The 17,514-nt window shown below is 38.7% G+C and overlaps 1 protein-coding gene across 1 annotated transcript; it reads left to right on the top strand.

Moving 5' to 3' along the window:
- Window positions 1-2,032: 2,032 nt before the first annotated feature.
- LOC129953569 (uncharacterized) lies at window positions 2,033-3,231 on the top strand (the record flags this gene model as incomplete). Its single annotated transcript, XM_056066811.1, has 1 exon — window positions 2,033-3,231. A coding segment is annotated over one exon (1,199 nt), but the record flags the coding sequence as incomplete, so codon positions are not given.
- Window positions 3,232-17,514: the final 14,283 nt, after the last annotated feature.

The raw sequence follows: 17,514 nt of genomic DNA, 5'->3' as shown, positions 1-17,514 counted from the left end.
GTCAAGTATCTATTTTGAAGTCTTGATCGATTTTGGGGGTTGGGAAGGATCAGGTGATGGTTTTGGGTGTGATTTGATTTTCGTCTAGAACATCAAAAATCCTTCAGGATGCTCCAAAATGACTCATCTATATCTATAATGATAGATCTTGATTAGGAGTATCTTTTTCTAGTACATGTCAAGTATCTATTTTGAAGTCTTGATCGATTTTGGGGGTTGGGAAGGATCAGGTGATGGTTTTGGGTGTGATTTGATTTTCGTCTAGAACATCAAAAATCCTTCAGGATGCTCCAAAATGACTCATCTATATCTATAATGGTAGATCTTGATTAGGAGTATCTTTTTCTAGTACATGTCAAGTATCTATTTTGAAGTCTTGATCGATTTTGGGGGTTGGGAAGGATCAGGTGATGGTTTTGGGTGTGATTTGATTTTCGTCTAGAACATCAAAAATCCTTCAGGATGCTCCAAAATGACTCATCTATATCTATAATGATAGATCTTGATTAGGAGTATCTTTTTCTAGTACATGTCAAGTATCTATTTTGAAGTCTTGATCGATTTTGGGGGTTGGGAAGGATCAGGTGATGGTTTTGGGTGTGATTTGATTTTCGTCTAGAACATCAAAAATCCTTCAGGATGCTCCAAAATGACTCATCTATATCTATAATGATAGATCTTGATTAGGAGTATCTTTTTCTAGTACATGTCAAGTATCTATTTTGAAGTCTTGATCGATTTTGGGGGTTGGGAAGGATCAGGTGATGGTTTTGGGTGTGATTTGATTTTCGTCTAGAACATCAAAAATCCTTCAGGATGATCCAAAATGACTCATCTATATCTATAATGATAGATCTTGATTAGGAGTATCTTTTTCTAGTACATGTCAAGTATCTATTTTGAAGTCTTGATCGATTTTGGGGGTTGGGAAGGATCAGGTGATGGTTTTGGGTGTGATTTGATTTTCGTCTAGAACATCAAAAATCCTTCAGGATGCTCCAAAAAAACTCATCTATATCTATAATGATAGATCTTGATTAGGAGTATCTTTTTCTTGTACATGTCAAGTATCTATTTTGAAGTCTTGATCGATTTTGGGGGTTGGGAAGGATCAGGTGATGGTTTTGGGTGTGATTTGATTTTCGTCTAGAACATCAAAAATCCTTCAGGATGCTCCAAAATGACTCATCTATATCTATAATGATAGATCTTGATTAGGAGTATCTTTTTCTAGTACATGTCAAGTATCTATTTTGAAGTCTTGATCGATTTTGGGGGTTGGGAAGGATCAGGTGATGGTTTTGGGTGTGATTTGATTTTCGTCTAGAACATCAAAAATCCTTCAGGATGCTCCAAAATGACTCATCTATATCTATAATGATAGATCTTGATTAGGAGTATCTTTTTCTAGTACATGTCAAGTATCTATTTTGAAGTCTTGATCGATTTTGGGGGTTGGGCTTCTACCTGAGCGTCGAACTTGTCGAGTTGTAGAAGCTGAGTAAGGTCAATGATTCTCGGGAATTATTTCCCCAGAAGAGCCCTGAAACTAAAGGTCGCTCGCCCCTCCCCTTCCCAATCCTTACCAACTCCTACATCGGCTTTGTGCTACTATGCTGGCTGATGGCTCCTTATTCCCAGACTGTATAGTGCATCACTGTCTGTCAATACCCTGTTTCCTTCCTGGGACGCTTATGGCTCAATTGCTGTTCGTCTCTCCTTTTCCAATACATATCCCTCCCTTCAACTTCCCAATTGGGCTGGATCTAAGGTGTTATACGACCCGTGCCGATGATCAGCCAGGCTGAGGGCCCAATTTCTAAAAATAGCTCAGTCGATAACGGAGTATCCGGATACCAGGCGACCTCCGGATTAGCTAGCCTTATCTGTGTAAGCGAATCTCTGCACAGATGGACCCCCCTTTTACTTCGCCTACTCGTGGGAATCCAAATGTACAAACTAAAACAAAAACTAAAACAAAAACAAAAAACAAACCCAAAACAAAATCGTCAAACCGGTGCCGGTACTCCAGCTACACCGGGCGGCAGTTCGGCGGCAACGTTGGCTGTCGTTGCACCTGTGCCTAACATCGGAGAAGGGATTGTGCCTAGTCACTGCCCTTCTTCGTGTGCAGTACAGGTTCTATCCACACCGGGCGGCAGTTCGGCGGCAACGTCGGCTGTCGTTACTCCTGTGCCTGACACCGGAAAAGGGCTTGTGCCAAGTCACTGCCCTTTTTCCGGTATGGCAAAGGATGTATCAACGACTAAAACTCTTTCTCAAGTCGGTAGTGGAAAGTTCGTGAAAAATGATCCTTCCACTACCAAAGAGAGTAAACCTCTCCAGAATGCTCCTAGGAGCTCCTATAAACAACGGCGCTATGCGATGAGGATTCTAAAATCCTCTGGTTCATCACTGGGGGATGGAAGTAATCCCATCCTTAGCAAGAGGCAGGAGTGGGCTAAATCCATTCTGGATAAAACCAGTCACCATGACTCCACGTCAAAACGACAAAGATCTTTGGAGGAGCCCACTCCCGTCCCTAAAAAGCCCAAAGTGCAAAACACCAGCACTCCTAACATGGCCAGAGTACCACTCACTAAACCTTTCAGTGATGTACTCAAAGAGCCTAAAAAGATCATAGTAGCGGTCATTGATAGGAGCAATATTGATGGCACGATTACTTCTGACCGTTGGCAGATGGTGAAACTGGGGCTCTCGGCTGGCTTTCTCAAAGTCATGAGAGAGCATCCGGGTCCACCACCAGTAACAAGCGATTGGGGTTGGCATCAAGGTCATGTCAAACTCATCGCTTGTAACGATCAGAGGTCGCGCGATCTATATACGCTTGCTGTCGGCATGCTGGGCGAAGTCTGGCCAGGCGCAAAACTCGAGGTCGTTGCAAAGGAAGATATTCCTTGCAGGCCGAGAGCTCGCGCATGGATCCCGATAGAACCCTCTTGTCCAGATGACATTAGCGCAATGATCAGGATCAGCAACCCGAACCTCCCTTGTCACGACTGGAAGATCGCGAAACTGGAGGAGCCAAAGGGTCTTTATAGAAGTGCGATTATCGTAATCAATAAAGACTCTGTGGCTCCTCTGGCGCGAGATAAGGGCGTGATAAGATACGGTTTCGAGTCAGTCACGCTCCGCGTATATAAAAAAGATGAGGCAGACGCTTCATGCGAGCCTCCACAACCTCCTTCGAAGGCTGTGTCGCAAGACGTAGTAAGTCCCATTGCTGCTATCACCTTCCCATCCTTGGATGTTGTTGATGATCTACCTGGGCCCTCTTCTGTCGCAGTACAGTCTTCTTCCGAAGCTGTGCAGCAAGACGTGGTGGATCCCAGTGCTATTATCACCCTCCCATTCTTGGATGTGGATAAAAATGTGGCGGGCCCCTCTTCTGTCGCAGCACAGTCTTCTCCCAAAAACGTCAAAGGTTTATCCCTAATGGAGACCGACGACTCAATCGACAAAGCTCTTCCCAGTGAGGAAGAAGATGAACTATTAGGTTCCTGTTCGTCTGATCTGGATGAGCTGGATTTAACAGTGGTGGAGGTTGATCTGCCTATTTGTAGCCAAAATGCTGCAAATACTACAGATTAACCTCCAACACTCTAAAACGGCTTCGGCCTCCCTTCTTCTCCGCCTGACAAAAACTGGAGAAGATGTCGTTCTCATCCAAGAACCTTGGATTGTGAAATCCCTAGTTCGAGGATTGAGAACTCCTGGCTACTACATACTATATGTAACAGGAAAAGGTAACCCAAGGTCCTGCATACTAGTAAAACGTAATCTAAATGTATTTTTACTCCCCCATTTCAGTGATAAAGACGTCACCACAGCCAGTATGGTAATAGACAACCATACCTACTGGCTGGTATCAGCATATTTGGGCCACGACCACCAGGGTCCACTGCCTGGTACCATTCTTGAGAAGACGGTCGCTGAATCAACAAGACAGAAAACAAACCTAATTATCGGTTGTGATGCCAATGCGCACCATACTACATGGGGTAGTACCGATATAAATAACAGAGGTGAGTCTCTTTTTGATTATATTCTAACAAGTAATCTGGTAGTAAGTAATGTAGGTAGTGAACCAACCTTCGTCACAAAAAATCGACAAGAAGTTTTAGATCTAACTCTTGTCTCGTTAAATCTCTCAAATAAAATATTGAATTGGAGAGTATCAAAGGAGAACTCGTTCTCCGACCATAGATACATCCAATTCTCACTTATTGAAGAGACCCCAAAACCGATCCAATTCCGAAACTATAGGAAAACAGATTGGCCAAAATATAGGGCGACTTTGAAAAATCTGATTAAACCAGAACTTTCGGATCCGCCCTTGTGCGCTCCTGAACTCGATCAAAAGGTCGATGAACTTACAGCAGCCCTCAATAAAGCCATGGAAACTGCCTGCCCCCTCACAACAGTGCGAGGAAAGAAGAAACCATATTGGTGGGCTGCTGAACTGGATATACTCAGGAGAGGTTGTAGAAGGCTTTTCAATCAAGCGAAAAAGACTAGACATCCCCAAGATTGGGATTCCTATAAAGAATCTCTCAAAAAGTATAAACTAGAATTGAGAATAGCCAAAAGATCCTCATGGAGATCCTTCTGTAACTCAATAGAAGAATCCGCGGAGGCATCAAGGATAAGGAAGATTCTCTCCACAAGTCCAACCATGCCTAGTTGTCTTAAAAAATCAGATGGTACATGGACTAACTCTTGCGAAGAAACGCTAAACCTGCTACTAGACACCCACTTCCCAGATAGCTCCCAATCCGTTAATACAACATACAGTCCAGGGTCGGGTATTAACTTAATTTTTCCTCAAGGTCTGGTTACAAAAGAAAAATTGACATGGGCTCTGAATAGTTTCAAACCTTACAAATCTCCAGGTCCAGATCAAATCATACCAGCTGAGCTACAATATACCATTGATATAACTTCGCCCATCATTGAGATGATCTTTAAAAGTTGTATAGATCTGGTCTATATACCTCGGCGCTGGAGAGATGTAAAGGTAGTTTTCATTCCCAAGGCGGGAAAATGCTCTCATGTCAACCCTAAGGACCTAAGACCTATTAGCCTATCATCTTTCATTCTCAAAACTCTGGAACGATTGATCGATATCCATATACGTAACAACATTGAGAAGAGACTATCAATGTCTCAGCATGCTTACTGCAAAGGGAAATCGGTAGAAACAGCCTTGCACACTCTGGTAAGAACTATCGAATACTCCCTAGATAAAAAGGAATACACTATGGTGGCCTTCTTGGATATTGAGGGCGCTTTCAACAACGTTGACACATCTGCTATCACTTCTGCTATGACGACCTTAAACGTCGAATACTCAATCTGTGAGTTGATTAATCTAATGCTAAAAAGCAGGATCATCAACTCCAGTTTGGGAGATTTTTGCACAAAAAGGTCTGTCAGTAGAGGCACTCCGCAAGGAGGTGTTCTGTCCCCTCTCCTGTGGAACATAGTGGTTAACCAACTACTAATATCCCTTGAGAGGGATGGCTACAGAGTGGTTGCGTATGCCGATGATGTTGCTATCGCTGTCACAGGGGAACATCCTAATACACTGAGAGACCTCCTCCAAAATGCACTCAATATGCTCACTAGATGGGCTGATAACTGCGGACTTAGTATTAATCCTCAAAAAACAGACCTCGTCCTTTTCACACGGAAATACAAGATCCCAGTAATTGTACCTCCTTCGATAAAAGGTATACCACTAATTTTTACCAATGAAGCCAAATACCTTGGTCTGATATTGGACAAAAAATTAAGTTGGAAATCCAATATACAGGAAAGAGTTAAAAAAGCTACAGTAGCTCTTTTCCTTTGCAAGAAAGCTATAGGAAGCAAATGGGGTTTTCAACCTCGCATAACCTACTGGCTATACACATCGGTCATCCGACCAATACTTATGTACGGGGTTGCAGTATGGTGGACTGCACTGGAGAAAGTCACATACTGCGACATACTCAGCAGAGTTCAGCGCACTGCATGTCTCTGCATAAGCGGGGCATTGAGAACCACACCCTCAGCAGCGTTAGACACTCTCCTCCATCTGACACCCCTCGACATCTTCAGTAAACAAGTGGCAGCGAGTACAGCGATAAGACTCGACGCCTCATCTCAATGGACCAACAACAATGTGGGACACTCTATCATTTTGAACCTCTTTGGTTCTATACCAAAGTACATAGACTACACTATACCTAAACCCCTATTTGGAAAAAACTTCCAGATATCCATTCCATCCAGAGATGAATGGGAGGACAAAAAACTCCTGGATAACAAAAGTATTCATTTTTATACAGATGGATCTAAGACAAATGAGGGAGTTGGTGGTGGCGTGTACTCAGAAAAGCTTAATCTAAGCATCTCATTCCGCCTCCCTAATCATTGTAGCGTTTTTCAAGCGGAAATTTTGGCGATCAAAGAGGTTCTCTCCTGGCTAAGAGAAAACGTGATATCAACTTCTGATATCCGCATCTTCTCTGACAGTCAAGCTGCTATCAAATCCCTTGACGGTGTCTCGACCAAATCTTTGACGGCCCTCGATTGTCGATCGTCTCTTATGGAGATGGCGCAGCAATTTAACATTCACCTCTGTTGGGTGCCGGGCCACAGAGACATCACAGGTAATTGTAGAGCCGATGAACTCGCTAAAAATGGAACCGTCAAACCTATTTCACCTGAAAGGGAGAAGATAGGTATACCGATAGCTACATGTAAACTTATGCTAAAAGAAACAGCTTTTGCGATAGCAAATTCTAGGTGGCACAACTTACCAACATGCGCAGCCACAAAACTCATATGGCCTTCACTGGACCTAAAGCGCTCTAAAGACTTGTTATCTCAAAGCAGACTTCATATTAGCTCCCTAATAGGTGTCCTTACAGGACACTGTCTTATAGGCAGACACGCAATACGACTAGGCGTAGCCTCAAATGACTTCTGTAGGAGCTGCATGGACGAAGAAGAAGAGGAAACAATCTCTCATCTCTTATGCACCTGCCCTGCTCTTTCACTCAAACGCAAACTTCATCTGGGGGACTACTCTTTTGATAATCCCAGCGAACTAGCTAAAAAGGATATTAAATATCTTCTTCGCTTTATAAAAAGCTCAAAATGGTTCTACTAGTTAGAAGTAATTCTCTAGATTCATGTGGTATCACAATGGGCCTTTCTCTTGGCCTAAGTGTGTGGATTATAAATCCGCAGCCACGTTAACCTAACCTAACCTAACCTTGGGGGTTGGGAAGGATCAGGTGATGGTTTTGGGTGTGATTTGATTTTCGTCTAGAACATCAAAAATCCTTCAGGATGCTCCAAAATGACTCATCTATATCTATAATGATAGATCTTGATTAGGAGTATCTTTTTCTAGTACATGTCAAGTATCTATTTTGAAGTCTTGATCGATTTTGGGGGTTGGGAAGGATCAGGTGATGGTTTTGGGTGTGATTTGATTTTCGTCTAGAACATCAAAAATCCTTCAGGATGCTCCAAAATGACTCATCTATATCTATAATGATAGATCTTGATAAGGAGTATCTTTTTCTAGTACATGTCAAGTATCTATTTTGAAGTCTTGATCGATTTTGGGGGTTGGGAAGGATCAGGTGATGGTTTTGGGTGTGATTTGATTTTCGTCTAGAACATCAAAAATCCTTCAGGATGCTCCAAAATGACTCATCTATATCTATAATGATAGATCTTGATTAGGAGTATCTTTTTCTAGTACATGTCAAGTATCTATTTTGAAGTCTTGATCGATTTTGGGGGTTGGGAAGGATCAGGTGATGGTTTTGGGTGTGACTTGATTTTCGTCTAGAACATCAAAAATCCTTCAGGATGCTCCAAAATGACTCATCTATATCTATAATGATAGATCTTGATTAGGAGTATCTTTTTCTAGTACATGTCAAGTATCTATTTTGAAGTCTTGATCGATTTTGGGGGTTGGGAAGGATCAGGTGATGGTTTTGGGTGTGATTTGATTTTCGTCTAGAACATCAAAAATCCTTCAGGATGCTCCAAAATGACTCATCTATATCTATAATGATAGATCTTGATTAGGAGTATCTTTTTCTAGTACATGTCAAGTATCTATTTTGAAGTCTTGATCGATTTTGGGGGTTGGGAAGGATCAGGTGATGGTTTTGGGTGTGATTTGATTTTCGTCTAGAACATCAAAAATCCTTCAGGATGCTCCAAAATGACTCATCTATATCTATAATGGTAGATCTTGATTAGGAGTATCTTTTTCTAGTACATGTCAAGTATCTATTTTGAAGTCTTGATCGATTTTGGGGGTTGGGAAGGATCAGGTGATGGTTTTGGGTGTGATTTGATTTTCGTCTAGAACATCAAAAATCCTTCAGGATGCTCCAAAAAAACTCATCTATATCTATAATGATAGATCTTGATTAGGAGTATCTTTTTCTAGTACATGTCAAGTATCTATTTTGAAGTCTTGATCGATTTTGGGGGTTGGGAAGGATCAGGTGATGGTTTTGGGTGTGATTTGATTTTCGTCTAGAACATCAAAAATCCTTCAGGATGCTCCAAAATGACTCATCTATATCTATAATGATAGATCTTGATTAGGAGTATCTTTTTCTAGTACATGTCAAGTATCTATTTTGAAGTCTTGATCGATTTTGGGGGTTGGGAAGGATCAGGTGATGGTTTTGGGTGTGATTTGATTTTCGTCTAGAACATCAAAAATCCTTCAGGATGCTCCAAAATGACTCATCTATATCTATAATGATAGATCTTGATTAGGAGTATCTTTTTCTAGTACATGTCAAGTATCTATTTTGAAGTCTTGATCGATTTTGGGGGTTGGGAAGGATCAGGTGATGGTTTTGGGTGTGATTTGATTTTCGTCTAGAACATCAAAAATCCTTCAGGATGCTCCAAAATGACTCATCTATATCTATAATGATAGATCTTGATTAGGAGTATCTTTTTCTAGTACATGTCAAGTATCTATTTTGAAGTCTTGATCGATTTTGGGGGTTGGGAAGGATCAGGTGATGGTTTTGGGTGTGATTTGATTTTCGTCTAGAACATCAAAAATCCTTCAGGATGCTCCAAAATGACTCATCTATATCTATAATGATAGATCTTGATTAGGAGTATCTTTTTCTAGTACATGTCAAGTATCTATTTTGAAGTCTTGATCGATTTTGGGGGTTGGGAAGGATCAGGTGATGGTTTTGGGTGTGATTTGATTTTCGTCTAGAACATCAAAAATCCTGCAGGATGCTCCAAAATGACTCATCTTTATCTATAATGATAGATCTTGATTAGGAGTATCTTTTTCTAGTACATGTCAAGTATCTATTTTGAAGTCTTGATCGATTTTGGGGGTTGGGAAGGATCAGGTGATGGTTTTGGGTGTGATTTGATTTTCGTCTAGAACATCAAAAATCCTTCAGGATGCTCCAAAATGACTCATCTATATCTATAATGATAGATCTTGATTAGGAGTATCTTTTTCTAGTACATGTCAAGTATCTATTTTGAAGTCTTGATCGATTTTGGGGGTTGGGAAGGATCAGGTGATGGTTTTGGGTGTGATTTGATTTTCGTCTAGAACATCAAAAATCCTTCAGGATGCTCCAAAATGACTCATCTATATCTATAATGATAGATCTTGATTAGGAGTATCTTTTTCTAGTACATGTCAAGTATCTATTTTGAAGTCTTGATCGATTTTGGGGGTTGGGAAGGATCAGGTGATGGTTTTGGGTGTGATTTGATTTTCGTCTAGAACATCAAAAATCCTTCAGGATGCTCCAAAATGACTCATCTATATCTATAATGATAGATCTTGATTAGGAGTATCTTTTTCTTGTACATGTCAAGTATCTATTTTGAAGTCTTGATCGATTTTGGGGGTTGGGAAGGATCAGGTGATGGTTTTGGGTGTGATTTGATTTTCGTCTAGAACATCAAAAATCCTTCAGGATGCTCCAAAATGACTCATCTATATCTATAATGATAGATCTTGATTAGGAGTATCTTTTTCTAGTACATGTCAAGTATCTATTTTGAAGTCTTGATCGATTTTGGGGGTTGGGAAGGATCAGGTGATGGTTTTGGGTGTGATTTGATTTTCGTCTAGAACATCAAAAATCCTTCAGGATGCTCCAAAATGACTCATCTATATCTATAATGATAGATCTTGATTAGGAGTATCTTTTTCTAGTACATGTCAAGTATCTTTTTTGAAGTCTTGATCGATTTTGGGGGTTGGGAAGGATCAGGTGATGGTTTTGGGTGTGATTTGATTTTCGTCTAGAACATCAAAAATCCTTCAGGATGCTCCAAAATGACTCATCTATATCTATAATGATAGATCTTGATTAGGAGTATCTTTTTCTAGTACATGTCAAGTATCTATTTTGAAGTCTTGATCGATTTTGGGGGTTGGGAAGGATCAGGTGATGGTTTTGGGTGTGATTTGATTTTCGTCTAGAACATCAAAAATCCTTCAGGATGCTCCAAAATGACTCATCTATATCTATAATGATAGATTTTGATTAGGAGTATCTTTTTCTAGTACATGTCAAGTATCTATTTTGAAGTCTTGATCGATTTTGGGGGTTGGGAAGGATCAGGTGATGGTTTTGGGTGTGATTTGATTTTCGTCTAGAATATCAAAAATCCTTCAGGATGCTCCAAAATAACTCATCTATATCTATAATGATAGATCTTGATTAGGAGTATCTTTTTCTAGTACATGTCAAGTATCTATTTTGAAGTCTTGATCGATTTTGGGGGCTGGGAAGGATCAGGTGATGGTTTTGGGTGTGATTTGATTTTCGTCTAGAACATCAAAAATCCTTCAGGATGCTCCAAAATGACTCATCTATATCTATAATGATAGATCTTGATTAGGAGTATCTTTTTCTAGTACATGTCAAGTATCTATTTTGAAGTCTTGATCTATTTTGGGGGTTGGGAAGGATCAGGTGATGGTTTTGGGAGTGATTTGATTTTCGTCTAGAACATCAAAAATCCTTCAGGATGCTCCAAAATGACTCATCTATATCTATAATGATAGATCTTGATTAGGAGTATCTTTTTCTAGTACATGTCAAGTATCTATTTTGAAGTCTTGATCGATTTTGGGGGTTGGGAAGGATCAGGTGATGGTTTTGGGTGTGATTTGATTTTCGTCTAGAACATCAAAAATCCTTCAGGATGCTCCAAAATGACTCATCTATATCTATAATGATAGATCTTGATTAGGAGTATCTTTTTCTAGTACATGTCAAGTATCTATTTTGAAGTCTTGATCGATTTTGGGGGTTGGGAAGGATCAGGTGATGGTTTTGGGTGTGATTTGATTTTCGTCTAGAACATCAAAAATCCTTCAGGATGCTCCAAAATGACTCATCTATATCTATAATGATAGATCTTGATTAGGAGTATCTTTTTCCAGTACATGTCAAGTATCTATTTTGAAGTCTTGATCGATTTTGGGGGTTGGGAAGGATCAGGTGATGGTTTTGGGTGTGATTTGATTTTCGTCTAGAACATCAAAAATCCTTCAGGATGCTCCAAAATGACTCATCTATATCTATAATGATAGATCTTGATTAGGAGTATCTTTTTCTAGTACATGTCAAGTATCTATTTTGAAGTCTTGGGGGTTGGGAAGGATCAGGTGATGGTTTTGGGTGTGATTTGATTTTCGTCTAGAACATCAAAAATCCTTCAGGATGCTCCAAAATGACTCATCTATATCTATAATGATAGATCTTGATAAGGAGTATCTTTTTCTAGTACATGTCAAGTATCTATTTTGAAGTCTTGATCGATTTTGGGGGTTCGGAAGGATCAGGTGATGGTTTTGGGTGTGATTTGATTTTCGTCTAGAACATCAAAAATCCTTCAGGATGCTCCAAAATGACTCATCTATATCTATAATGATAGATCTTGATTAGGAGTATCTTTTTCTAGTACATGTCAAGTATCTATTTTGAAGTCTTGATCGATTTTTGGGGTTGGGAAGGATCAGGTGATGGTTTTGGGTGTGATTTGATTTTCGTCTAGAACATCAAAAATCCTTCAGGATGCTCCAAAATGACTCATCTATATCTATAATGATAGATCTTGATTAGGAGTATCTTTTTCTAGCACATGTCAAGTATCTATTTTGAAGTCTTGGGGGTTGGGAAGGATCAGGTGATGGTTTTGGGTGTGATTTGATTTTCGTCTAGAACATCAAAAATCCTTCAGGATGCTCCAAAATGACTCATCTATATCTATAATGATAGATCTTGATTAGGAGTATCTTTTTCTAGTACATGTCAAGTATCTATTTTGAAGTCTTGATCGATTTTGGGGGTTGGGAAGGATCAGGTGATGGTTTTGGGTGTGATTTGATTTTCGTCTAGAACATCAAAAATCCTTCAGGATGCTCCAAAATGACTCATCTATATCTATAATGATAGATCTTGATTAGGAGTATCTTTTTCTAGTACATGTCAAGTATCTATTTTGAAGTCTTGATCGATTTTGGGGGTTGGGAAAGATCAGTTGATGGTTTTGGGTGTGATTTGATTTTCGTCTAGAACATCAAAAATCCTTCAGGATGCTCCAAAATGACTCATCTATATCTATAATGATAGATCTTGATTAGGAGTATCTTTTTCTAGTACATATCAAGTATGTATTTTGAAGTCTTGATCGATTTTGGGGGTTGGGAAGGATCAGGTGATGGTTTTGGGTGTGATTTGATTTTCGTCTAGAACATCAAAAATCCTTCAGGATGCTCCAAAATGACTCATCTATATCTATAATGATAGATCTTGATTAGGAGTATCTTTTTCTAGTACATGTCAATTATCTATTTTGAAGTCTTGATCTATTTTGGGGGTTGGGAAGGATCAGGTGATGGTTTTGGGTGTGATTTGATTTTCGTCTAGAACATCAAAAATCCTTCAGGATGCTCCAAAATGACTCATCTATATCTATAATGATAGATCTTGATTAGGAGTATCTTTTTCTAGTACATGTCAAGTATCTATTTTGAAGTCTTGATCGATTTTGGGGGTTGGGAAGGATCAGGTGATGGTTTTGGGTGTGATTTGATTTTCGTCTAGAACATCAAAAATCCTTCAGGATGCTCCAAAATGACTCATCTATATCTATAATGATAGATCTTAATTAGGAGTATCATTTTCTAGTACATGTCAAGTATCTATTTTGAAGTCTTGATCGATTTTGGGGGTTGGGAAGGATCAGGTGATGGTTTTGGGTGTGATTTGATTTTCGTCTAGAACATCAAAAATCCTTCAGGCTGCTCCAAAATGACTCATCTATATCTATAATGATAGATCTTGATTAGGAGTATCTTTTTCTAGTACATGTCAAGTATCTATTTTGAAGTCTTGATCGATTTTGGGGGTTGGGAAGGATCAGGTGATGGTTTTGGGTGTGATTTGATTTTCGTCTAGAACATCAAAAATCCTTCAGGATGCTCCAAAATGACTCATCTATATCTATAATGATAGATCTTGATTAGGAGTATCTTTTTCTAGTACATGTCAAGTATCTATTTTGAAGTCTTGATCGATTTTGGGGGTTGGGAAGGATCAGGTGATGGTTTTGGGTGTGACTTGATTTTCGTCTAGAACATCAAAAATCCTTCAGGATGCTCCAAAATGACTCATCTATATCTATAATGATAGATCTTGATTAGGAGTATCTTTTTTTTGTACATGTCAAGTATCTATTTTGAAGTCTTGATCGATTTTGGGGGTTGGGAAGGATCAGGTGATGGTTTTGGGTGTGATTTGATTTTCGTCTAGAACATCAAAAATCCTTCAGGATGCTCCAAAATGACTCATCTATATCTATAATGATAGATCTTGATTAGGAGTATCTTTTTCTAGTACATGTCAAGTATCTATTTTGAAGTCTTGATCGATTTTGGGGGTTGGGAAGGATCAGGTGATTGTTTTGGGTGTGATTTGATTTTCGTCTAAAACATCAAAAATCCTTCAGGATGCTCCAAAATGACTCATCTATATCTATAATGATAGATCTTGATTAGGAGTATCTTTTTCTAGTACATGTCAAGTATCTATTTTGAAGTCTTGATCGATTTTGGGGGTTGGGAAGGATCAGGTGATGGTTTTGGGTGTGATTTGATTTTCGTCTAGAACATCAAAAATCCTTCAGGATGCTCCAAAATGACTCATCTATATCTATAATGATAGATCTTGATTAGGAGTATCTTTTTCTAGTACATGTCAAGTATCTATTTTGAAGTCTTGATCGATTTTGGGGGTTGGGAAGGATCAGGTGATGGTTTTGGGTGTGATTTGATTTTCGTCTAGAACATCAAAAATCCTTCAGGATGCTCCAAAATGACTCATCTATATCTATAATGATAGATCTTGATTAGGAGTATCTTTTTCTAGTACATGTCAAGTATCTATTTTGAAGTCTTGATCGATTTTGGGGGTTGGGAAGGATCAGGTGATGGTTTTGGGTGTGATTTGATTTTCGTCTAGAACATCAAAAATCCTTCAGGATGCTCCAAAATGACTCATCTATATCTATAATGATAGATCTTGATTAGGAGTATCTTTTTCTAGTACATGTCAAGTATCTATTTTGAAGTCTTGATCGATTTTGGGGGTTGGGAAGGATCAGGTGATGGTTTTGGGTGTGATTTGATTTTCGTCTAGAACATCAAAAATCCTTCAGGATGCTCCAAAATGACTCATCTATATCTATAATGATAGATCTTGATTAGGAGTATCTTTTTCTAGTACATGTCAAGTATCTATTTTGAAGTCTTGATCGATTTTGGGGGTTGGGAAGGATCAGGTGATGGTTTTGGGTGTGATTTGATTTTCGTCTAGAACATCAAAAATCCTTCAGGATGCTCCAAAATGACTCATCTATATCTATAATGATAGATCTTGATTAGGAGTATCTTTTTCTAGTACATGTCAAGTGTCTATTTTGAAGTCTTGATCGATTTTGGGGGTTGGGAAGGATCAGGTGATGGTTTTGGGTGTGATTTGATTTTCGTCTAGAACATCAAAAATCCTTCAGGATGCTCCAAAATGACTCATCTATATCTATAATGATAGATCTTGATTAGGAGTATCTTTTTCTAGTACATGTCAAGTATCTATTTTGAAGTCTTGATCGATTTTGGGGGTTGGGAAGGATCAGGTGATGGTTTTGGGTGTGATTTGATTTTCGTCTAGAACATCAAAAATCCTTCAGGATGCTCCAAAATGACTCATCTATATCTATAATGATAGATCTTGATTAGGAGTATCTTTTTCTAGTACATGTCAAGTATCTATTTTGAAGTCTTGATCGATTTTGGGGGTTGGGAAAGATCAGGTGATTGTTTTGGGTGTGATTTGATTTTCGTCTAGAACATCAAAAATCCTTCAGGATGCTCCAAAATGACTCATCTATATCTATAATGATAGATCTTGATTAGGAGTATCTTTTTCTAGTACATGTCAAGTATCTATTTTGAAGTCTTGATCGATTTTGGGGGTTGGGAAGGATCAGGTGATGGTTTTGGGTGTGATTTGATTTTCGTCTAGAACATCAAAAATCCTTCAGGATGCTCCAAAATGACTCATCTATATCTATAATGATAGATCTTGATTAGGAGTATCTTTTTCTAGTACATGTCAAGTATCTATTTTGAAGTCTTGATCGATTTTGGGGGTTGGGAAGGATCAGGTGATGGTTTTGGGTGTGATTTGATTTTCGTCTAGAACATCAAAAATCCTTCAGGATGCTCCAAAATGACTCATCTATATCTATAATGATAGATCTTGATTAGGAGTATCTTTTTCTAGTACATGTCAAGTATCTATTTTGAAGTCTTGATCGATTTTGGGGGTTGGGAAGGATCAGGTGATGGTTTTGGGTGTGATTTGATTTTCGTCTAGAACATCAAAAATCCTTCAGGATGCTCCAAAATGACTCATCTATATCTATAATGATAGATCTTGATTAGGAGTATCTTTTTCTAGTACATGTCAAGTATCTATTTTGAAGTCTTGATCGATTTTGGGGGTTGGGAAGGATCAGGTGATGGTTTTGGGTGTGATTTGATTTTCGTCTAGAACATCAAAAATCCTTCAGGATGCTCCAAAATGACTCATCTATATCTATAATGATAGATCTTGATTAGGAGTATCTTTTTCTAGTACATGTCAAGTATCTATTTTGAAGTCTTGATCGATTTTGGGGGTTGGGAAGGATCAGGTGATGGTTTTGGGTGTGATTTGATTTTCGTCTAGAACATCAAAAATCCTTCAGGATGCTCCAAAATGACTCATCTATATCTATAATGATAGATCTTGATTAGGAGTATCTTTTTCTAGTACATGTCAAGTATCTATTTTGAAGTCTTGATCGATTTTGGGGGTTGGGAAGGATCAGGTGATGGTTTTGGGTGTGATTTGATTTTCGTCTAGAACATCAAAAATCCTTCAGGATGCTCCAAAATGACTCATCTATATCTATAATGATAGATCTTGATTAGGAGTACCTTTTTTTAGTACATGTCAAGTATCTATTTTGAAGTCTTGATCGATTTTGGGGGTTGGGAAGGATCAGGTGATGGTTTTGGGTGTGATTTGATTTTCGTCTAGAACATCAAAAATCCTTCAGGATGCTCCAAAATGACTCATCTATATCTATAATGATAGATCTTGATTAGGAGTATCTTTTTCTAGTACATGTTAAGTATCTATTTTGAAGTCTTGATCGATTTTGGGGGTTGGGAAGGATCAGGTGATGGTTTTGGGTGTGATTTGATTTTCGTCTAGAACATCAAAAATCCTTCAGGATGCTCCAAAATGACTCATCTATATCTATAATGATAGATCTTGATTAGGAGTATCTTTTTCTAGTACATGTCAAGTATCTATTTTGAAGTCTTGATCGATTTTGGGGGTTGGGAAGGATCAGGTGATGGTTTTGGGTGTGATTTGATTTTCGTCTAGAACATCAAAAATCCTTCAGGATGCTCCAAAATGACTCATCTATATCTATAATGATAGATCTTGATTAGGAGTATCTTTTTCTAGTACATGTCAAGTATCTATTTTGAAGTCTTGATCGATTTTGGGGGTTGGGAAGGATCAGGTGATGGTTTTGGGTGTGATTTGATTTTCGTCTAGAACATCAAAAATCCTTCAGGATGCTCCAAAATGACTCATCTATATCTATAATGATAGATCTTGATTAGGAGTATCTTTTTCTAGTACATGTCAAGTATCTATTTTGAAGTCTTGATCGATTTTGGGGGTTGGGAAGGATCAGGTGATGGTTTTGGGTGTGATTTGATTTTCGTCTAGAACATCAAAAATCCTTCAGGATGCTCCAAAATGACTCATCTATATCTATAATGATAGATCTTGATTAGGAGTATCTTTTTCTAGTACATGTCAAGTATCTATT

Source organism: Eupeodes corollae, unplaced genomic scaffold (assembly GCF_945859685.1).
Source record: "Eupeodes corollae unplaced genomic scaffold, idEupCoro1.1 scaffold_638, whole genome shotgun sequence".
NCBI classification, from domain to species: Eukaryota; Metazoa; Arthropoda; class Insecta; order Diptera; family Syrphidae; genus Eupeodes; species Eupeodes corollae.
The sequence above is the reverse complement of the archived record's forward strand: the minus strand, read 5'-3'. Positions and strand labels throughout refer to the sequence as shown.